General features: G+C 41.6%; 1 protein-coding gene across 4 annotated transcripts in view; it reads left to right on the top strand.

Annotated features, from left to right (window-relative positions):
* LOC133376598 (TGF-beta receptor type-2-like) overlaps positions 1–19276 on the top strand; it is a 51858-nt gene extending 32582 nt beyond the window's left edge. The window contains exons 2-8 of one of the 4 annotated variants that reach the window (XM_061609022.1): positions 556–706; positions 1362–1564; positions 10835–11646; positions 13738–13879; positions 15826–15953; positions 17083–17143; positions 18651–18762. In XM_061609022.1, the coding sequence (XP_061465006.1) occupies positions 556–706; positions 1362–1564; positions 10835–11646; positions 13738–13879; positions 15826–15953; positions 17083–17143; positions 18651–18670 (1517 nt within the window). In that variant the 3' untranslated portion in view covers positions 18671–18762. Of the gene's footprint in view, positions 1–555; positions 707–1361; positions 1565–10834; positions 11647–13737; positions 13880–15825; positions 15954–17082; positions 17144–18610 lie in introns of all 4 variants that reach the window. The other 3 variants (XM_061609023.1, XM_061609021.1, XM_061609025.1) reach the window with 3 other exon arrangements.
* Positions 19277–23341: the final 4065 nt, after the last annotated feature.

The following is a 23341-nucleotide window of genomic DNA, read 5'->3' as shown; positions in this document are numbered from 1 at the left end:
TAGATTACATCACCAAGGGGAAGGAGGTCTGCTTTCGCCCCATTCATAAAGATTGTCTAACAATTACTTTCCATCAAAACACATCACCTGAATATTCTGGACTATTAACAGTCCCTCTGTCAAGTCCAAAACTGGCAGGTATTGCCTTAAGACAACCCACAATGATAGTCCTGTTTTCAAAAAAAATTTAGCAATACCCATTACAATATATTGCCCTTCCAGTACTCAGAGAATGTAATATTCCTGCAACAGAAGTGCAGCCTTGAGGGAAGATGTTGATTGTGTGCTATAAATATGTGGGCTATTTATTAAAGCAAGAGTATTCAGAAGCACCCAGAAAGCTTATTACTGCACATGTTGATGAGCATACCTTTGCATGTTACCATGACAGTACCGGCATATGTAAAGGAAAAACACAGAATGAATGAAATGAATGCCCTTTCAATAAGGCCTACAAGGAAACTGAGTATTTTCAGTGTGTGCCACCGCCAAAAGAGCCCTCTTATGTGATTCCATTCAAAGAAGCTCTTTTGTTTGATTTCTTTTTACTCACAGCATGCAATGGCCAAGCAGGACGGAATGTGAAGAGTAATGTCTGCAAGTGGTGTGATAATACCTACCCAGTCTGTGAAGATCATGTGTGTTACAGCAACTGTGACTTGAGCTCCTATTGTGAAAAGCCAGAGGAAATCTGTGTGTCTATATGGTAAGCTGTGGGGATGGACCAAAACTCTTGAATGACATCATCATCATCTTATTACCCACCCTTCACCTCAAGGTCCCAGGGCCAATTACAACAATTTAAAATACAACCTTAAAACAGTTTAAAACAACTTATAATCACAAAAAAGGGTGTCAGAGGCCAGGGTAAAGAGGAGCATCTAAAATGGTCAATAAGCCATTCTGTTGCCCATTATTCCGCTAATGGGCAATAAAAGAAACCAACAATGAAATCCAATGCACCAATAATATGGGTATAAGGAAACATATATGTTATACTTAGTAAGGGTCAATAAACAACAATAATAAAGACTGATAATAAATCAGTCTTAAATACAGATGACCAAAACTGGACACAGTGACTGTGTGCACACCATACATTTAAAGCACATGACTTCCCCCAAAGAATCCTGGAATCTGTAGTTTACCTCACAGAGCTACAGTTCCTAGCACCTTTAACAAGCAACAGGTCCCAGGATTCTTTGGGGGAAATGTATGGTGTGCACGCAGTCACTGTGTCCAGTTTTGGTCATCTGTGTTCAAGACTGATTTATTATCTGTTTACAGACAAATACATAAATGTTGCCTTACAGGATTCTGCCTTTACAATTATTTTTTAAAAAATCAACTGTGCATTTCAGGAAGCAAGACAACGAGAGCATTCGAGTGAGCACTCTCTGTCACAACCCACAGCTCCCTGTGGAAAATGTCATGGTTCCCAAGTATAACACATCCCATTGTATTATGGTCCGTCAGCATAATGAGGATGGCATATTTTACATCTGTGGCTGTGTGAATGAACAGGAATGCAATGACAAACTTATATTTGAAAATCATACTAATGGTAAGTATTCTTCCTGGTTGGCGGCATGCATATGAATGATTTAAAAGTTTTCAGCCTTCAGTCCATCAAGATGCATCAAACATACATGTACCCTGCTAGAAGAACTTATACTCTCCTATACACACACACACACCCATCTGTTTGGGTGAATAGTGAACGTGGATATCTAGTAATATGTTTCACAGGTAAATATGATTGGCTTTTAATATTGCTCCCTCCCTTTACCTATTTATTTCACAAAGATCTTCAAGTTCTCCTAAGAAAGACCCAGGTTTAATTTCTAGTGTCTCCAGTGAAAAGGATATATACACAGCTGTTCTAGAGGGACAATTTAGCACCATGCAACAATTGCTGTTCTGCTTTAAGTTGGAAGTGGAACAGAACTCTGCTTCCATGCTTCTAACTCTCTATAGACAAGAGCAGTCCTCCTTTAACCACCTCCAACTGTTGGAGGTGGTGATTTTATTGGGACCTCTCTCTGTCAGTGTGTAATACTTCCTCCCCCATGCATTCCCAAACATTATTCCCCTCACTGCAATGGAGGGGGGAATGATATAAAGGCAATGTTGTTTGGGAAAGGAAGGGTTAAAGTTATAGTTGATTCCTAGAGAGGTGGGGTAGTTCATAGAGAAGGAAATGGCTAGAGCACAACCAAGGAAATAGCTAGACTGAGCAATCTAATCAGCCAGAATAGTAGCATTTACACCTGGGGAAATTGTGCAGCTATTCCACTGAATTTTGTAAAGTCAGACTTTCTGAGCTCTGGAAGTGAAAAATAAAGGAAACCGAACAGGCAAAACATGAGAGGAGGATGTTGTGTTCATAATGTTATGCAGATTGCCAATAAAAAGTGAGTGAACAAAGTAACTATTCTACAGTGAAGGTCCAGTGCAGAAGTAGCCTAAGTTGCAAGGGAGAGAAAGATCTCTGCCTGAGACCTTTTTGAGAGCTGACCGTTAAAGTAAACCAGTGTAGCCAATATGGTACCCTCTATACATTATTAGACTCCAATTCCCATCAGCCCCAGCCAGCACAGCTGATGGCCAGGGAAGATGGGAGTTCTAGCCCAACAATGTTTGGAAAGTACCACATTGGCTACCCATGGTGGATTGATGGTTTGACTCTAAATACATATGTTCAAATAAATATTATTTGTAATTTGTTCATCCTCCTTAGACCTGCGAGCGAAGCCATAGCTTTCAGTGTTGACCTTATCAGATATTAGTTTTCAAGGAATGGGATCTGTTTCCTGTTATACTGTCTAAAAACAGAGATGGCACAACCACAACTCCCCACCTCCCAAACATTCCACTTAAAGTTTGTCTGTCAGGCAAATCCATAAAAACAATAAAACACCAGGATGGGTCATATGTGGGAAGACAAAAAATGCAGCAGTGAGTTGTCTCTTCCCAACCCTCATTGAGGGTCTGCTCAGTTTAGACCAAACTACGTTAAAGTTTGAAGTGGATTTTGAGCTTCAGTAGTGAAAGTGAAACTCAAGCCTACCGAATCTGATCTCCTGTGTAATATCAACATCATCTGCTTTAAAAATAAAATTGCCCCATTAGTCACGTTGTCAGCTTCAGAATCTATAACTGCTGAATTATAAGTGATGCTTCAGAAAATTCTACCGGCATGATTGAAATACTATTTTAATGCAAATATCTTTGATGTCATATTACAGATAAAATCAAGGTTAGAATTGTTGCATCTTAATTGCACAGAAGAACAAGGCAAACATCAACCAAAACAGCAAACCACATTTGGGAGCAAGAGAGCTAAAAATTCCAGTTGAACATGGAGAAACTTGGCATTCTATAGCTGCTGTCACTGCAAATAGTTGTTCCAGTTCACCTTGGCCTGGTTTGCACATAATGCTAAGCCAAATCACAGCTAAGCGTGAAGCATTCAAGTACCCATAATAATAATAATAATAAAATCACAGCCACTTCACTCCTCCCTCAGGCCTCCTGCTGCCAAGCTTCTTGGAGCTAAGCAATAGTTGACTTAACTTTATGTCCAAACTGTGCTCGGGGTTTGTCTGGGGCAGAAACCACAAGGCTGTGTTTGGACATAGCGTTAAGCCAAACAATAGCTTAGCTTACAGCAGCAAGGCAGCAGAAGAACCAGAGGTAGAGTGAAGCAGATGCAATTTATACTGTGAACACTCACATATTGGCATGTTCACACTTAGCCATGGTTTGGCTTAACACGATGTGCACACACGGCCAGGGACTGTTTTCTTAACAGGGACTATGTGAACATTCAACTTCCTGGGTAAAGCCATTGTCCATCTGGCCCAGTATTTTCTTTTCAACAGAGACCAAGTAATATTTTTTAAAAAAAGAACTGTCTGACAGATAAAGAGTACTAAGAGCATGCACCAGTCCATCTTGACCACTCCCGGCTTTTGTAAGTATTGTGTGAGGACAGTCCTCAACTTCAGTTATCAGTAAGTTACACTGCTGGTCATTATCACATTTCATGCCAGCCAAGAATCAAAGGTCAAATGGACAGTGGAGAAACTGCAACAAAAATAAATGCTGATAGATATGGTGTGTATGAAGTGTTGCTTCAGGCTCTCTAGATTTAGTAGTACTCAAAGTCACTCACATTCTCTCTGCTTCCCTGGAACATTTAAAGCAGCAGTACAATCATCTTTGGTATTCGGGAAGTAACCCATCATAATAAACATGTGCCAGTTCCCCTCCTACACTCTTTTGAGAGCAGACCATGATCATGGGAAGGTGAACAAGGCTGAATTATATTGACAATATACATAGTAAGATAATATATTCCTAGATTCAAAAGATATCCATTGTGAAATATTTAGATGCCCACACATTTCTTGTGCCATCTGACCTTGATTTTTTGCAGAACCAATTTATTTCTGATAGAGACAGCAGTGGGAGGCACAGAGAAATATGAGGCGATGGTTTTCCTTTTCTTTACATTTCAGCATTTGTTTTCATAGAAAACAAATGCCTGACTGACAATGCTTCAGGCTCACTTAATGATCATTGCTACAAGCTGATGACTTTGCAACCCAGGGGGCAGCATACTTAAGCAGCTGATGGGAGTTATGTACACAGTCATTACTTAAGGGCTCACACATAAGAGAAGTCCTGGAAAATCCTCTGAAAACATTCTGCTTTCAGTTGGATTTCACAGCCTTCTGCGATGCAGTCATACCCATCAGGTAAACCCATTAGAGAAGCAGGAGATAGCCAGGCCTCGCGCTTTCCAAAACAAACTTAAATTATATCATTTGAGGTTGATCCTGTGGTTTGAACTCAGTGCCTATTTTAGAAACATTCACAGCTTAGCAAAAGTTAGCTGTGGCAGATTTTTTATTTTTATTTTTTGCGAACTGCCAAGTAAAACAACCGTGTGCTTCGAGTTTCTTTTTCTAGTATCTGAATTGTAGACTGCACCCACTGAGGTCATACAGCAAAGTCTTTTGCTTAGGGGATGGTTCTTGAACTTCTCTCCTTCAGTATTATACTTGGCCAAGAATCCTCTCAACATTCTTATTTAAATTTCAAGAGTAGCAGTGGGGAACGACACCTATCTCTTTGCAGTGGAAAGGGAGATCATATCTTGCCTGCATTGAAAACAACTCCACTGGCTTCCAGTAAGATTCCAAGTTCAACTGAAAAGGCCAGTATTAACCCTTAAAGCCACACAGTTTAGCACCTATTGCCTGACAGGTCACCATCTCCCATATCAATCTGTCCATCATTGTCTGAGGCCTTCCTCAAGTTGCTCCTGCCATTTGAAGTGTAGCGGGTGGTGACCGGAAATAGAGCCTTTTAAACAGTGGCTCCTCAGTTTTGAGATCCCTTCTCCCCTAAGCAGGCCCACATTGCACCCTCATTACTCTCATCCGGCAGCCAGGCAAAAACATTTGTTTTCCTGACTTCGAAGAACTATTAGCTCTCTTTTTTTTATTTAGAGCACTTTAAATTTTTACTGTTTATTTGAATGAACCGTTGCCATTTTAGTTCAATGTGTTAGTTTGTAAGCTTCATTAGTTTTTTGTTTTTAAAAGTTGTACTTTTATTTCTTACTACTACGTTACCTGTCCTAGGAACATACATTTATGTTGAAGGTGTGTGATATAAATTATGTAAATAAACAAACTTCATAGGAACATAGGAAGTAGCCTTATACTGAGCCAGACCATTGGTCCATCTAAGCTCAGTGTTGTCTACACTGACTGGCAGCAGCTCTCCAGGATTTCAGGCAGGGAGTCTGCCATCCCTGCCTAGACATACCAGGCAGTGAACCTGGGATCTTCTGCATGCAAAACAGATTCCTCTACCACTGAGCTGCAGCCCTTTAAAAGGATAGACTCAGGGGCATTGCTAAGTATTTAAAGGACTCAGGGCACAAATATGTACATATGTACCAAAGCATAGGTAGAAGATGGATACTTTTTCTTTTGTATTTGGTTCCACCTCAAGCCTCCATCCAGGAAAACCTGGGACCCCAGTTTGGACATATGTATAATAATCTTGGTATATGGTTAAATAACAGTATTTATTCATATTAACTATCAATAGCAGCATTAACAAGAGAGTGGTAAGATAGACCAAACTCACAAAATTATCTCCGCATTCAGAACTATTCACCTCCTCCCAAGGTCTAGATGTACCTATGGAAGTCTTAGGGCCTTACTCATGGTTAATGCAAGGTTGCAGTCAGTAGAGTGGGGTCCATTGTGTGTTTCATGGAGATGCAAAAATATTGCAACTTACACTCAGCAGTTAATTTAGTTGCATCGGAAATATTCCAGTTAATGGTGGGAGGAGATTAACATTACAACCAGCAGATGGTAGCAAAGAGGCTCCTATAGCTCCTTTAGTCTCGGCAGCATCAGCCAATCAGAGGTGCAAAAAATCATAGTTGTTAGTGTGGTTCAGTGTGGTATAGTGGTTAAGGTGTTGGACTGTGACCTGGGAGACCAGGATTCGAATCCCCACACAGCCATGAAGCGCAGCAAAGCTTGAGATGGTTTTTCCTTTTCGCATTATAATTGGATTGGGTTGATACAGATTTAAAGGGGAATATTGCGTTATAGCTTCTGCTTGCCTGCAACATCATGTGAACCATGCATATTACAAAGGGATGCAAGTAGCACCACACACACACTAAATCGCCATGTGGATGAGCCTTTGGAGCTTGGACCCTCTGGGCCACTCTAACAGCACACTCGGACGGAGCACTTTTCTTTCCTTAGAATAATCCAATAATGAATAACAGGCCTAGAGCAAAGGAGTTACCAGCATTTTCCATCCTTGTTCTCTTGGGTTTCCATGTGTTTGATGTAGGAGCTGAGTTTTTGTAAAGATTGCTAATTTTAGTCAGCAAAAAGATTTGGTTCAGTCATCTTTAGTGCATATGAAGGTGCTTTATAATGAATCAGACTGTTGATCTGATGTCGGTATAGTAGCATATCTCAAAGGCCTCAGGCACATACTTTACTGATGAGCTTTGGCTCCTTCCCGGATCAGATTTCCTGACAAGGTCTGAATACAGACAACCAACTTACCAAACAGTAAAAGTTGAGGAAGTTTGCCTGTTTCTTTTTTTTTTTTTTTTCAATAATTTTTATTCAGATTTTCATAAAACATACAAGACAAAATCATAAAACATTCAAAGACAAAAAACAAAATCAAAAATAGTTAAACAAAAAGAAAAAAAGAAAAAAAAAAACAAAAATAAAAAATAAAGAGTAAAATATTGACTTCCCATTTGTCAAAGATCAAATCAGTTATAAGTCTATAATATATAACAATCCTGTCTCTTAAGTCATATTATAAAATCACTTTCCTCCAGTAGTTATCTTACTTAATCATCAAATCTCATAAACATTACTTTATTCTTTCCACAAAAAGTCAAAGAGAGGTTTCAATTCTTTAAGAAATATATCTATCAATTTTTTTTTCCAGATAAGCATATCGATTAATCCATCTCATTACTAATTATGATAATCTTATTGTCATAACCATAGTCAAAATAAACATTTCAATTAATCCATCACATCAGAATCTGTTAGGTTCAATAATTTCAGTAGCCATTGTTCTATTATCTCTATTAGTTCCATTTTCCATCTTCCATCTTCAGTAGTCTTGTTAAGTCCAGTAATTTCAATATCCAATCTTCCATTATCAGTATTCCATAATAATCTTGCTGTCAAAGCCATAGTCATATAGTAAGAGTCTGATGGGGATTACCTCTATCCCAAATATTTTCTTGCCATCCATTCTGAATAGGTTGCTGAAATACTGCTGTAAAATCATATCTCTGTTCTTTTTTTCAAAATACACTGGGTCATCTCTTAAAAGTTTTTCCATTGTCACATGGCTGCAGTTAATTCCATAGATTTTCTCTATATTGGACTCCATCACATCATTCCAGTCCAGAAGATTATCCATGCCATTGATAACTTTATCTCTAGAATCTTCATTCATTTCTTCAGAGATAACATTGAGTTCCAAACAATAGATTTTATTTCTAAAGTCCATAGACTCCAAATCTTGTTCCTGTTCCACGTTGGTTCCAATCTCCGGGATCTCCTCTCTCACAGGGACCCCTATTCCAGTCTCCAGGGTCACCTCTCTCACAGGGACCCCTGTTCCAATCTCTGGGGTCTCCTCTCTCACAGGGACCCCTTCCAGGGTCACCTCTCTCACAGGGACCCTTATATCTTTAATCTCCTGCTTCATTTTACTCAATTCAATTTTCATTATCTCAATCTCATCCATTATTTTCTGAAACATAGTTATTTCCAGATTTTCAGCCACTTTCTTAATTGCCATTTTAAAAGAAAAATATAGGAAAACCACTTCTTATTTCAGCAACAATTGGGTTAATACTCCAAACTTGGTGACATCACAGTATAAACAGAGCAGACAGCCTTATCTCTCCAATAGTTAAGTAAACAAAATGCAGTTCCCAGGATCGAAACAATTAATGGCAATCGTCAAGAAACAGATTCGTCAAAATAAAATAGACCAAAAAGAGAGTAGTCTCAAAACAGTATAATATTTTTCAAAATAAAAATCTGGAATAGAAATCCCTCTTCTGTGTGTATCTTTAGAATGCAAATCCAGGACAGCTTTTTGCAACAAAAACAGAGATAAGCTATTAATTAGTGCGTAGCAGAGAGAAGTTACGGCTCCCCAGTGAGATGTCAAAAACTGATCAATCTGGCAAATCTCTTTTAAACAGCAACAATTTAAGTCAAGTAAAAGAAAAATATAGAAAGAAGGGTGCTTGCCTGTTAGTGCGTTCTCTCTTAGAAGATAAGGTGAACGTTCGCTTTATCAGATAGAGCTTGCTGTTAAAAATCCGTCCCACCTTCGTCGGCTGGACCTCGTCCCATAAATTAATGAGATCTGGTCGTCCCAACAAAAATAAGTTTGCCTGTTTCTTAAAAGATTGCTAAAGTGCAGCAATAGATATGACTGTGGCGGTCTAGGTAGTATTCTCTGGGTGCTGCTGCTCTACCTTATGTTACTGATTTGCTATGGAGTGAAGACCTATTCCTCCATGCATTCCTGCAGTGTTTTGTTATTACTTCCTGCCTCCTTTAGGGAACTAGAGCATATTGAAAGGATTTAGAGTGACCAAAACAAAATTGTAGCAGCAAAGACAGAGGTTTATGTTCTTTCTAACTCAGGACTAATTTTACGTGAAAAAAATGTTTTTGAGGGAATCTGTAAACATGTAAAAGCGCAACACATTTCCATGCAAAGCAATGGAGTGCAATGCTTCTGCATGTAGTGGAGTACTGGATTTGGGCTGGGAGGGGGTTTGAGAGGGCAGTGTTACTAGATTGACCTTTACTACTGTGACCTAAGGAGCCGTTTGCATGGGAAATATTTACCTGGAAATCTAGTCTCAGCCCCATCTCTAACATGCAATATTAGTGCAGCTGAGCAAGTTTGGAAGCAAGGCAAGGAAAACTTGGCAGACTATTCTGCCCCTTCTTTTTTGACCTTCCAAGCTCCCAACTAAACTAACTCGATCAATAACAACAATAACAGAAGATATACAGGTAGAAAGCCAGCAGAGATTTGGGGGCTAACCATTATATTCTGTACAGAATATCACCTACACGACTATCTTGGACAGAAGTCATGGGGTTTTTTTGGTGCAATGAATGCCTGGCCCTCAGGGAAGAAGCTCTTTCCCTTGAGGAGGTGGCTGACCTGGAGAGGTTGGTAGCAGTGCCCCATTCCCAGGGTGGCAGTTTTCCTGATGCTATGGAGAAAAAGGGGTTTTGGGGAAGAACACTCTGGGGAAGAGGGAAATGATCCCTTAGAAGATCTCTTGTTGTTAAACTGACTATCAGAAATACTTCAGGTAACTGAAAATACAAGTCTTTCAACACATAAACAACACTTAAAATGGAAACCTAAAATCATAACCATAAAAACTGAAAACAGTGGAGAAAAACCAGGGAACATAAGCTGTTTCTTAAAGACTATTCAAGTTATGAAACTCCATAGCTCAGGGAAATATATTCCCCACTCAGTGCTAGCTGCCACAGAATTCTAATGCAGACGACTGGTTAATGTGAAAAAGCCTTACTGCTTGATAAGGCCCCAAACCTTAGAGTCAGAGTGGCATAGTGGTTAGAGTGCTGGATGAGGATCTGGGAGACCACGGTTAAAATCCCCATCCAGCCATGAAGCTTACTGGGCGACCTTGGGCAAGGCACTGTGTCTCAGCTTAACCTACCTCACAGGATTGTTGTGAAAACAAAATGGAGAGAGAAAGAACCATACACGCCACCTTGAACTCCTTGGAGGAAAGGTGGGATGTTGATGTAATACTAAATAAATAATAAGTAAACCATTACCACATATTGGAATGCATGACCAAAAATAAACAAATCACACTATATATTAAGGAAAACATACAACCTAGCAAAGCCATGGTGCAAAGCTTGGAAAGTGGGTCAGCCGACTTGGACGCTGGATACAGAAGGTACATCTAGCTTAGTATTGCCTGCACTGATTGGCAGCTGCTCCCCAGGGTTTCAGGCAGGGTTTTTTCCCAGCCTTACCTGGAGACATCAGGGACTGAACTTGGGACCTTCTGCATGCAAGGTTGATGGTCTACCACTAGGCTATGGTCCTTCCTCACATGTTATTAGTATTGTGCATTCATCATTAAGAACAGGCGTTCTTGTTAACTAATCAGCAGATGCAGGAATGTTCTTGCTGCACATTATTTTTTGCTCTCCTTTCACCATAGGATATTCTATGTTACAAAGCAAAGAAATAATTCCTGTGGCAGCCATCAGCCTGTTGCCCCCACTGCTAGTTGCCATCATGGTAACAGCGACATTCTACCTCTGTCGAACCCATAGACAGAGCAGGAGATCCAAGGAATGGCCTCAGAAACAAACCCAGCGCCACACACTGCCTGAACCAAGCAGAGCCACTAGTTATGATGAGATGCTGTCTGTCAAGATAGACCACCACTCCACCATGAGCACAGCCTGCGCCAACAACATCAACCATAACACTGAACTGTTGCCTATTGAACTAGATGAGAGAGTCGGGAAAGGGCAGTTTGCTGAAGTCTGGAGAGCAAAACTTAAGCATGTCTCTTCGGGCCAATATGAGACGGTGGCAGTGAAGATTTTCCCTTGTGAGGAATATGCTTCCTGGAAAAATGAAAGCCAGATCTTCAACGATGCCAATCTTAAGCACGGCGGCATCCTTCAGTTCCTCACAGCAGAGCAGAGACACTCTGGGCTCCAGAAAGAATACTGGCTCATTACAGCCTACTACAGTCAGGGAAACCTCAAGGATTATTTGGCCAGGAATGTTCTGAGCTGGAGGGACTTGCAAAAGATGGCTGGTTCTCTAGTGAGTGGTGTGGCTCACTTGCACAGCGACTACAGTGCCTGTGGCAGTCCAAAGATCCCTATCGCCCACCGGGATATCAAGAGCACAAACATCTTGATTAAGAATGAACAGGAATGTGTGCTGTGCGATTTTGGAATTGCTCTGAGGCTGGATCCATCCTTAACTGTGGAAGATCTTGCTAATAGCGGGCAGGTGAGTGCTGTAGAACAGAACCAGCAGAGCAATCCATTCTGCTTGATGGAAAGTAGAAAGGCCTTTGCCCCCTTCGTATGTCGTCCATGGAAAGAGGGCTCTGTGCACAGAAAGAGCAACACTATGTCACTGGCACAACCCTAAACATGTGGCTGCCCAGTTCCACCCGGCTCCCAGCCACCATGTGTTGAACATGAACATTTGCACAAGGGAAGCCTAACCATATAGGTTTCCTTACAATTTAGAACCCTGCATGACTGGAATTCCACATGACATGGAGACCTGCTACATCTGTAGAGCTCGATACTCACAGCTTGCCCTGTGCAGATATCCATGTTCAACATGTGGATTTTAGGGGTTAGGAACCATGTGACATCTGCAGTGGTGCCAGAGGTGCTGTCTACTGCCTCTTTTATGGATGGAGGCCCCTTTGACATGAATTACATGTGAAGGAGAATTCTTTGGAATGTCAGATCTAATCCTCAATAGCTGATAGCATGCAGGATGAAAAAGCTCTGAGAAGACAACACCACTACCTTATTTATTTCTGTATTCAATTAATTTTTACTCCATCTTTCTTCATATAGCATATAAGGAGGCTTATACGCTATATTCTCCCTCCACTGTCATAGCCAGTAAGCCTCTGAATACCTGTTGCTGGAAGTCACAAGTAGGAAGAACACTGTTGCACTCAGTCTTGCTTGCAGGCTTCCCACAGGCATCCAGTTGGCCACTGGGAGAACAGGATGCTGGACTAGATGGGCCTTTGGCCTGATCCAGCAGGTATCTTCTTATTTTCTTATATAGTATATTTTAAATCTCGACAGCCAAAATTTAAGGCCTTCTTTTTCCCCATCCATTCACTGCAAGTGTTTGGCATATTCCATTTGCAAATATGCAACCATTATTGAAGAGATCCCTGTGCTTGTTGGTACAATAGTAGCTCAGGATCACCTTTGTTGCTGAATGTGTTTCTCAATGACATACAGGCTGTAAGCACACTAATCGCCTACAGCAAAGCGTTTCCATTAACCACACCTGGAAGAGGAACGGGTTGATCTGCTGATCAGTTGTGAAATCACTTTGAAGCAGAAAAAAAGGCACTCCAGCTGATCTCACCAGGTTTTGCAGTAAAAAGGCGTGGGGCTTGACTAGTGTTGTGTGCCCCCATTCTCAGACGAGAGAGGTGGAGATGCCTCTTGAACCGGCAGAACAGTTACTGTGTTTCTACCCATAGATATCGTGCTCAGGTGCTAGAAGGGATATGTAGCCATGTCTCTCTTATCTTTGACATTTATTTATTAATCAAAAACTGGAGCTACTTAACTTTTGCTTCCCCAGCCCTTTTTTGCATTCAAGATGACCTCCCCTCCTGCAAAACTCACATTTCCCCTCATGGTTGAAAAATAGCAGGAAGAGGAATGATCTGAGCAGAAAACTACCCATTGGTGCGTTAAAGCAGCACTTTCCTCCATTCAGAGTCACAGCCACCCAAGGCACCTTCTGGTTAAAACTAGGTAAAGGTGTCCCTGCACTTGTAGTGCGAGTCGTTGCCGACTCTTAGGGTGACGTCTTGCAACGTTTTACTAGGCAGACCGTATATATGGGGTGGGATTGCCAGGTCCTTCCCCGGCCTTTCTTTACCCCCCAGCATATGCCGGGTACTCATTTTACCGACCACGGATGGATGGAAGGCTAAGTGGACCTCGACCCCTTTTACCGGAGATTCGACTTCCTCCTTCCATTGGAATCGAACTCCGGCTGTGAGCAGAGCTTCGGCTGCGTTACCACAAATGGAAAAAGAAGGAAAGAAGCACTTAGTTGTGGCTCACATCCCAAAATTAACATTAAGTTGATTGAAGAGTGGTAATTGTAAAGAAATCCGAATTGTCACAATCAAACTCTCTGTTTCAAGTGTATGCTAAAAACATTCTTGGCTACCATATACTTGGACAAAATCCTGGAGAGAAAGGGATGGAACAGCTCTTTAAATATAAAATGTCCAATCTGCATAAGATTTTATCATGCACTGCAGTCTCTTTTTAACCTGGAAGTAACAAAGCTTCTAATGTCTACTCAATTTATGGTCAGGTGGGTACTGCCAGATATATGGCTCCTGAAGTTTTGGAATCCAGAGTGAATCTTGAAGATCTGGAGTCTTTCAAACAAATGGATGTTTATTCCATGGCTCTGGTTTTATGGGAGATAGCTTCCAGGTGCAACGCTATAGGAGGTAAGAATATATCAGTAGTATCTATTGCCTTTCAAGTCCTGCTTTACAGGTCCACTGCGTGAAGCAAACCAGACTGTTCCAACAACAAGCTACCAGTCATGCAGGGTTCTAAATTGCCAGCTAATCTGTAACCCTCCGATGTTGCAGAACTAAAACTCCCATAATCCTAGATCATCGGCCATATGGGTCAGGGCTGATGGGAGCTACAATTCAGCAACATCTGAAGGACCACAGATTAGCCATTATTGGAAGAATACATTTCCCAGATAGAAGGAGCACTTCTGCAAAAATGGCTTTTGGGTAGTAAGGCTGGGAAAGGCCCTGACTCAAGGACTCAAAAGGCCATCCTGCCCATAGCCAAGGAACATAGGAAGTTGCTTTATACTGAGTTAGACCATTGGCCGATCTAGCTCAATATTATTTACACTGAGTGGTAGTGGCTGTTCAGGATTTCAGACAGGGTTCTCTTCCAGCCCTACTGGGAGATGCCGGAAATTGAACCTGGGACCTTCTGCATGCAAAGCAGATGCTCTCCAACTGAGCTATGGCCTTTTCCCAGTAATCCTGAGATAGACAGATAAATGGTCTGTTTCACTATGATGGAGCTTCATACGACTCCCAGAGAGATTGTACTGCCTTTCTGCTAGGAACTAACTGAATCATTTCATTATATTAAAATAGGCATTGCTAAGAGGCTGCTTCTTAACTTGGGACAACGCTAAAGCACAAGAAAAGACCAAGCTGCTTTGGGGAAGCATTTGGAATGCCAGTGGGCACTAAAGGAGCTGGCATTTCATCAGCAATTTTAACAAAAAATCCATTAACAGGGATAATTTCTTGCTTAAACATTTTTATATTCTTCACACAGTCAGGCTTTGAAATTGCCAGCCTGCCTCACTATTCTGAAGTGTTTTTGGTTGATGCCTATTCTTAACTCTCATTAGATATGATCCCAGATATTAATATGTGGAGTAGCCTACAAGAGCAATGCATGCAAAATCTATGCAGGATGGCTGTGGGGTGTTGTGTGCTGCAGATGCTACACAGCACTAGTGTAATACAGACCTTAGTTACTACAAATGAGTAACCCAGAATCAACAAATGTAAAAATTAGCAGCCTCTACGGTGTCCCACATGGCTCATCATCAAGGGAAGGGATTAAGTACCAGGAAAGTCTCTCTCATTTGCACACATACCTCCACATCTACATAGCAAACTCGGTTTGGGTGCATGCACTACTACATTAAACAGCTTACAGGTTTTAAAACAAACTGTCTAGGCAACAACCAACCAATATTGCACTGCCAATATTTAATGAAGCAAACTTTTCTGAAACACACTAAAACCTTGACAAACTCATCTTAAAATATGTAGCCTGAATCAAAAGATGCCCACTGTTCACAAACTGTCTGCCAAGCAATTATCACTGAACAACCCTTCACCAGGGAGAGCTGTAGTTCAAAGCAAAGTATCTTAAATTAATGCATGGCAACCAACCTTCTTCACAAGACACTGTGAACATGCAGCATTCCTTTGAGAGAAAGCAAAGATCTCTTGGAAACTGATCTGATGGAAAAGCTTGGGCAGTGATTTTGAGACTGGAAATTGCTCAGAATCTGAGCCACCTGGTTGACGTCAGAGGCTGCATTCAAAAGGAAGGGCAGCTACTAATACATCTGGTTCCAACTTGGCTGCTGAAAGGTGTGTGGACTGTCCATCACACCTTTGTGATACTACAGCTTTGGTCCATAGCTGTTTATTTGTTGTCTTTTCCCCGCACTCCTTGCCAGCCTTATTTCATAGCTAATCTTCACTACAGGTAATTTTATTATCTGTTTCCTATGATTGTGCTAGGTGACACCACAGTACCACCCCAAAAGACACACAGTAAATATGCATCTAGATTGCTCGCATATCTGACCTACATCAACATTACTTTCTTGTAGAGGTCAAGAATTATGAACTACCATTTGGATCAAAAGTCCGGGAGCAACCCTGCATGGAGATTATGAGAGACATTGTCCTGCATGGTCGAGGGCGTCCAGAGATTCCAAGTAACTGGCTGGTCCATCAGGTAAGTACAAAAAAAAATGGAAAACTGTATCCTTAATCAGAACCAGGCAAACATTAAACTGACAATGGAAATATGAATGAATATTTTTTTTACAGTTTTATCTAACGCTCAGGAACACACATACACTTACTCTACTATTCAATTTTTTAATAGGATTAAGGATTGAATAGTGGTTTTGTGTGTTTATGTATGGTAGAGCTCCTGCTCTCTTCACTAACCCTCAACAATCCACCCATATTCACTCTCTAGAGCAGCCTTTCCCAAACAGTGTGCCTCCAGATGATGTTGGACCACAACTCCCATGTTTCATGACCATTGGCAATGCTGGCCGAGGCTGATAGGAGTTGTGGTCCAACATCTGGAGTCACACAGGTTGGGAAAGGCTGCTCTAGAGCTTCTCCTTCTCACTCTGGGCAACCCATGCACCCCCTTTGCTTTCTTTTCAGTCGCCAAAGGAGAGGAGTGAGGAGTGGGGGTGGGGCAGGGAAGAGACTTCTGGTTCCACTTTTGCTTGCCTCTCTTTCTTCCTCTACCATCCCCCCCCCCTTTCAAAATGGGTGACATTAGGGCTTGGGTAATGAGTGGACAGATCAAATCTCCCCCGTGTGGGGAGGATGAGTGAGAGGGAGCTACTTTGCAACTGAGCCCTGGGGAAGACGTGGTCAGGGAGAGGTGCACAGAGGTTGGAGGAGGGACTCTGGAGCCTTTCCAAAAGCACTGCATTTGTGTCTTTTTCCCTCTGGGAGGGAAGTTCCCGCCCCCTCCCAATATCATCGTAGAAAGTGAGCAAAAGTTAAGCCCTGTTATCTCCCTGTGCCGTGGTGAACCACATGTGGTCAGAGCTGCTGCAGGCCAAACATCCCAAAGTAGCTGCCACCAGTGTAGTAGTTGGCATCATCAGCCTGGAGAAAATTTTGGAAGGCTCATGGTGATTCTGGAACTTGTGGGATAGATTGAGGGTGGAGGTGGTTGCTGAAAGCAACAACCTGGTCATTTTACACAATCTCACTCAGCTGGATCCTGGCCTGTCCCCACTGGAGGTTAAAACAAAACCAGTTGCTGAGGAGCCCCGTGTCCTCTGAGGTGGTGGTGGTTTGATTGTACAGCCTCTCTCTTCTCTGATTACTAGACCAATTGGATATGTTTACTCAGAAGTAAGCCTTTCCTGGCTCAATGGAGCATACACCCAAGTAAGTATCCAGAAGATAATAATAGCAGGCTCCCAATGCCCCCTGCTCCATCTCAGGCAACTGTTTCTCCCCCTCTGTTTTGCCTCCTTCCCCTAATTGTCATCATGCTGTAGGTCATAAGTCTAGCACCATCTGTCGGCAGCCAAGCAACCTACAGCATAACAACTGAGTATTGTGGATATACAATGAATTCTTAAAACTGTCTGGACATTAGCTTCTGCACAGCGGGAGACATGCCCAAGCTTCTTTGCAAAATTTTCAAATTACACATTTGCCACTTGGGGAGGGGGTTCATCAACGTCATTCCACAGCACTCTCAGAATTCAAAATGTGCCCACTGGTCCAGAAATGGTGGCGAGCCCTGTTCTAGGAGGTACCTGATGTCAGACAAACCCATCACAGGAATGATACATCATGGTTGATAGGAAAAACGAAAGGGCGAACTATGGAGAATCCAAGGACTACTTGAAAATAAAACAGAAGCAGGAAAAGTGCACTTTTTGAAAACAGGAGTTCTTTAGGACTCCAGGGATGCCTGTTGATTGGCGTCCAAACAACTCACTGAAATCACAGGTCTGTCTTCACTCATTGGCTAAAAACACTGAAAGGTGGGAGCAACCAGACCGGCTCATTTCACAGAAAAAGCTTAGAAAGGTACCTGCACATTTTGCTTTACAACTTTCTAGGAGGGCTAGAGACTTATTTATTTTTAAGTGAAAGCTCAGAGTCCAGGGCCTCTTCTTGGGGTTCCATTGAAGGACTTAAGAGGTGTCATGGACTCCCACAGACACCTGGTTGGTGACACTCTCTGCTTCCTAAGCATATGTATCTTTGTTTTTGCCATTTGAGAAGTAGGAAAAAACAACAGTTGAAAACAGAAATCATATTTTGTAATAAACAGAAGTAAGTATATTTGAATAAGAACAGCCTCATACAATGACAGCCCTCTCACGAATACTGCTCTCCTCCTGTCAGCCATTGCCCTGGGAGAAGGGTTATTTTTCTTCTTTCTCCTTCCATTTCATTTACAGCCATGCTGTGCTCCATGTAAATACCACCCAAGCCAATACCGGTTATATTGGGCTGGTGAAGCACCACCAGCTTCACTCATCTGATTGGCTTCCGTGTTGGCTGCACAGGAAGTATCTTCACAAATCACCAATATATGACTTTCAGTTTTTCCAGTAAATCATCAATATATTTATGTGGACAATAGTGTGAATCGCAGTTCATTTTTTTGGAGCTACATGGAATATGATGCCCCTTAATGAGGGAAAAGGAAATCTCACACAAGGCCGAAAATCATGTTACTGAGCCAATAACGTATGTTGAATATTCTTCATATTACTTTGCAATTCCCTGTAAAGTGGACAATAACTGCAGTGAGACAGAATTAAGGAATGCCAGGAAGCATCATAACCCTACAACTTCCTTATTTTGATGCCCAGTGTGTTTCTTTCCCCCTAGATTCAGATTGCTGACTTCCCGTGTTCCTTGTTGATTTCAGGGAATGCATTTCCTGTGTGACACTATCACAGAATGCTGGGACCATGACCCTGAAGCTAGACTCACAGCACACTGTGTGGCAGAGAGGTTTAATCTGATGGCACAGACAGATTGCAATGACATCCTCAACAACAACAGCAGCCACAACAGCAGCCTTGACAATGAGGCAAGCAAAACGGGTTGCCCGACAGATGAGAATCAAGAAAGTGTCAGGAATATCCAATGACTGGAGAAGAAAATAAAAGCATCCCTGGGCAGACCACTCAGAAAAAAATATACCCTCCCATTTTGTTCATGAATGAATAAAACTTATTTATAAGACCTTTTTATTTACTAGGCAAAAGGCAGAGCCACTACATTAATGTTATGTTCAGCACATGATATACTTATATTAAATATATAACACAAAAACCATTTATTTTTATTTTTAAAGATTCACAATCAACACACATTTAAAATTTCCCTCCCTTCAGTGTCCATTCTTTATGAGGGGGCAAGGGAACACCGTCTGACCTTAGCCTGTTATTAGATCGCACAAATCACTGGAACAATTCAGTTTTAATCAGATAAGCACTCCACTTGCTCTCACTTGTTTTTTTAAAAATAAAATTTACAATTTACTTACAATGTTTTGAAAAATTGTTATATCTTTCCAAGTATTAAAGAAACCATAATTAATACCATGTTGGCTAAGGTCTGACAGCTCTTCCTCCAAACTTCCCTATCCAATTTCCACTATTTTCATCTCAGCTAAAGCCCATGTTTTGTCTAACCAGAGAAAGTAATTTATTTATTCTTTAAGCAGTTTTTTCTACATATCTAGATCATCTGTTGGACTCCCAAGGAATGCAATGTGGGCTTCTGAAAAGGAACTAGGACTTTTCAGCACCCCGCCCTTTCCACTGAATTATCTTATGCTTCCTGAAAAGCTACTTGTGAATGTCATGACACTCTTTGGAGCAGCATCTGAGACAGTACCAGGTGTTGGCATCCAGATCAGTTAGATTTATGCACAGGCATGGGGGCTCTGTGGAACCTGAGCTAAGAATGCATTCCTAGACATATCTGGGAACTTAAGTCATACTGAAACCGATATGACTTACTTGAAGTATATATGTTGAAGATCACAGTGAAAGACATGGGCTCTTATTATATAGCCACGACAGTGGCTGTATACTATAGCCAGCGTGGATTTTTCACATTCCGCAATGTTAAATTGAAAATACCCCCCAAGCCATTCTGATGCTTCCCATAAGCTCATTTCAAAACAAAACCATACAAATCTTATAGTCCTGAACTCAGAAACGCTTGCTTAACAACACTCTCAATTTCCATGGCAATACATAAAACAGTCAGAGAGAATCAAGAGTTCAAAGTCTAAAAAGAGGAGGGGGGGAAACCCAGACCCCTTTTGGACTTTTTTCTCTCAGAGTTCTCATAATCTGTTGAAATTCATTAAACATCAGCCATGTTCACAGAGTACCTGTAATCCTAATACTGACGTTGCCCCATACTCTGACCTTCATCTGCTGCAGTTTAAAAGTTAAAAAAATGCCTGGCTGATTTTTAATTAATTTAAGAAATTTTGGCTGGCAGTCTATGATAACGCAGGCATGCTCAGTAAGAACCAGCTGTCAGTGTTCTAAAAGCCAGACTCACAGCTGCTTGGCTTGCCTAATCAGGGGGCCACACCCACATCAGACTTTGATTTCACATGAGACAGTCATGGCTTCCCTCAGAGAATCCTGGGAAGTGTCGTTTGTGAAGGGTGTTGAGAGGAGACTCCTGTTCCACTGAGAGTGCTTCAGTTTAACAGTTAGCCACTCTGATTGAAGGTCTGTGAGGCGTCTCCTAGCAACTCACATCACCCTTCACTAACTACACTTCACAGGATTCTTTGAGAGAAGTCATGACTGTCCAAAGTGAAATAAAGGCCTGGTGTGGATGTGGCCAGGAGAGCTTTGGTTTAAATTTGGGTGGAAGGCTACATGTGCCTGCTGTAGAATAAAAAGGTGGGGGAAACGCTGAAAAACAATGATACTGTTCACAATGTTTTTCCTTTTGGAAAGGGGCTTCCGTTCTGCCCAGTGCCCACCCACCCAATCTCCTCCCCTCCCTGCCCCTCCCCCAGGTCAGTGTTGGACTATGACCTGGGAGACCAGGGTTCGAATCCCCACACAGCCATGAAGCTCCCTGGGTGACCTTGGGCCAGTCACTACCTCTCAGCCTCAGAGGAAGGCAATGGTAAAACCACCTCTGAATACAGTTTACCATGAAAACCCTATTCATAGGGTCAACATAAGTCGGGACTGACTTGAAGGCAGTCCATTTCCATTTTCAAACATGATATGCACAGAAATAAATCCCATTGAACTCAAAAAGTATGCGAACGATCAAACCCATCCTCCCTTCTCCTCCGTCCTATCCCCTCCCTCTTGCCCATTCCCTTGCCCCTCCTTCCCCATCCCCATCCCCTTCCAATACCCTCCTTCCCCTCCTCCCCTTCCTCCCTCCCATGGTCAGTTTTACCTATCTTAAGCATGATTGCATGGAAGTAAATACAATTGAACTCTATAAGCATGCAAATGATCAAACCTGCCCTCCCCTCCCCCTTCCTTTGCCCCCCTCCAATACGCTCCTTCCTCCTCCCCTTCCTCCCCCATGGTCAGTTTTTCCTATGTTAAGCATGATTGCATAGGAGTAAATCCCATTGAAAATAAGCATGCAAATGATCAGACCTGCTTTTCCCCTCCTTCCCCTCTCCTCTCCCTTCCCCTCTCCTCCCCTCTTCCTTCTTCCTCCTCCCTTGCCCACTCCAGCCCTCCCCCCTCCCCCCTGGTCAGTTTTACCTATCCTAAGCATGATTACAGGGGAGTAAATCGTACTGAACTCAATAAGCATGCAAATGATCAATCCATTCTCAGCAAACTTGCACAGGATCCCATTTCTTACTTCCCGGATTAAAAAGCAGGGAAATTCACTAATAGGCAAAAACCTTGCGGTTTAAGAACATAGCTATAAGCCCACAGATATTTCTGTCAAGCTTTAAAAAGCAGGGAAATTAGGCAGCTAGAGTGAATGCACCAGGGGAGCAGGAGACCTGACCTCCTCTCTGAGATATTGTACTGCCTTACAAATTGGTCAAAATGCAAACACAATTTGGGTTGGTCTTCCACAGTCCAATCCACTGTAACATGTGCCTCTGAGCATATTGTGAGTGGTGGCAACACCTGCAATCAGCCCAAATAATAGAAAGACGACATGTACTGTGCTGATCTTGTTTTAGCAGGGAGGAAGCAACATTATTAAGACAGTTGATATAGTTCAGATGGTCACTTTAAATATGTCTGATTTACTTCGCAATTTTAGTGAAGTTTCCCATAGGAAATCATTTTCTTTTGTTTCTATTTCTGTGAATATGTGAAGTATAGCAACACTTTGCAAAATTTACACTAAAAAAACTCCAAACAAAATTGTGAAATAATGGCACTGACTTCTGCAGAATAGTCTCCAGTGGACATGAGGAGTGTCTCAATTTGCACAAGATAAAATAGTGGAAGGTGAAATATATTCTAGCAAAATGCTAGGTGTGCTCTATGTTTTTAATTGACCGTGCCCACCTTGCCTTAAATAAAGTGGTTTAAACACAACAGGCTCAAAACATGCATCCTTTTTTCCCCAACAGCTAGAGTCATTGCTGAAGTAGCAACATATTGTAATCCGTCTGATTTTACATCAAACTACAATTTCAGATTCAACTAGTAATGCACCCAAAATAGAAATAGAACATAACCTCCAATTTGAAACACAAAAGGTTGTCTTCACCATCATATATTGACCAATAAAAAGGCTTTGAAATTAATAAAAATAAATTTGACACAGATTTCTAGGATGAATACCGAGGGAAATAAAATTTTCTAGTTTAGATTCTCTGTAGAAACATTAGTAACACAGGAAAGAAGCAAAGTAAGAAGAACACTAACAAACATACAAAAATATAATTCTCTATCTTTGGAGATGGCAGGTGTTGCCACCACTCACCATAAGCTCAGAGGCACGTTACCAAATTCTTCCAAGCTACACAGCAAGTGGATTGGACTGTGAAAGACCAACCCAAATGGTGTTTGCATTTTGACCAATTTGTAGGGCAGTACAATATCTCAGAGAGGTCAGGTCTCCTGCTCCCCTGGTGCATTCACTATAGCTGCCTAATTTCCCTATTTTTTAAAGTTTGATAGAAATATCTGTGGGCTATAGCTACCCTTTTAAACTGCAAGGTTTTTTGCCTATTAGTGAATAGAAATATGGCATTCTATAGCAGCAGTTACTGACTCATTTCTATTTCCCTCATCTGGCAAACCTCATTGAAAGTCAGATTATTTTGAATGGGCTGCTCTCCACCAATACTGTACAAGTTCATGGAAGTAGATAGCTCACTTACAATGCCATAGTACCCCTTCATCTTACTAGCAAAGCTGTGCAAGCTATCTATGAAGAAAAAACTGACTAAGCATTTTTGCATTCTACATGGGAGTGTGTGTGAAAGTGGGTAGGGAGGAGGGAAAGAGATCAGAGATTGTCAGGATTCTTAAAAACCACTAGATCCAGTTGCAAAACCAGATTCCACAATTTGAGGCATATACAGTCAACATTGAGTACCTCATTGCTATGAACACAGACAAAAACAAACAG

The sequence above is a fragment of the Rhineura floridana genome, chromosome 2 (assembly GCF_030035675.1).
Source record: "Rhineura floridana isolate rRhiFlo1 chromosome 2, rRhiFlo1.hap2, whole genome shotgun sequence".
In the NCBI taxonomy this organism is placed as follows: Eukaryota; Metazoa; Chordata; class Lepidosauria; order Squamata; family Rhineuridae; genus Rhineura; species Rhineura floridana.
Note: the sequence above shows the minus strand (reverse complement) of the source record. Positions and strands in the feature narration are given on the sequence as shown.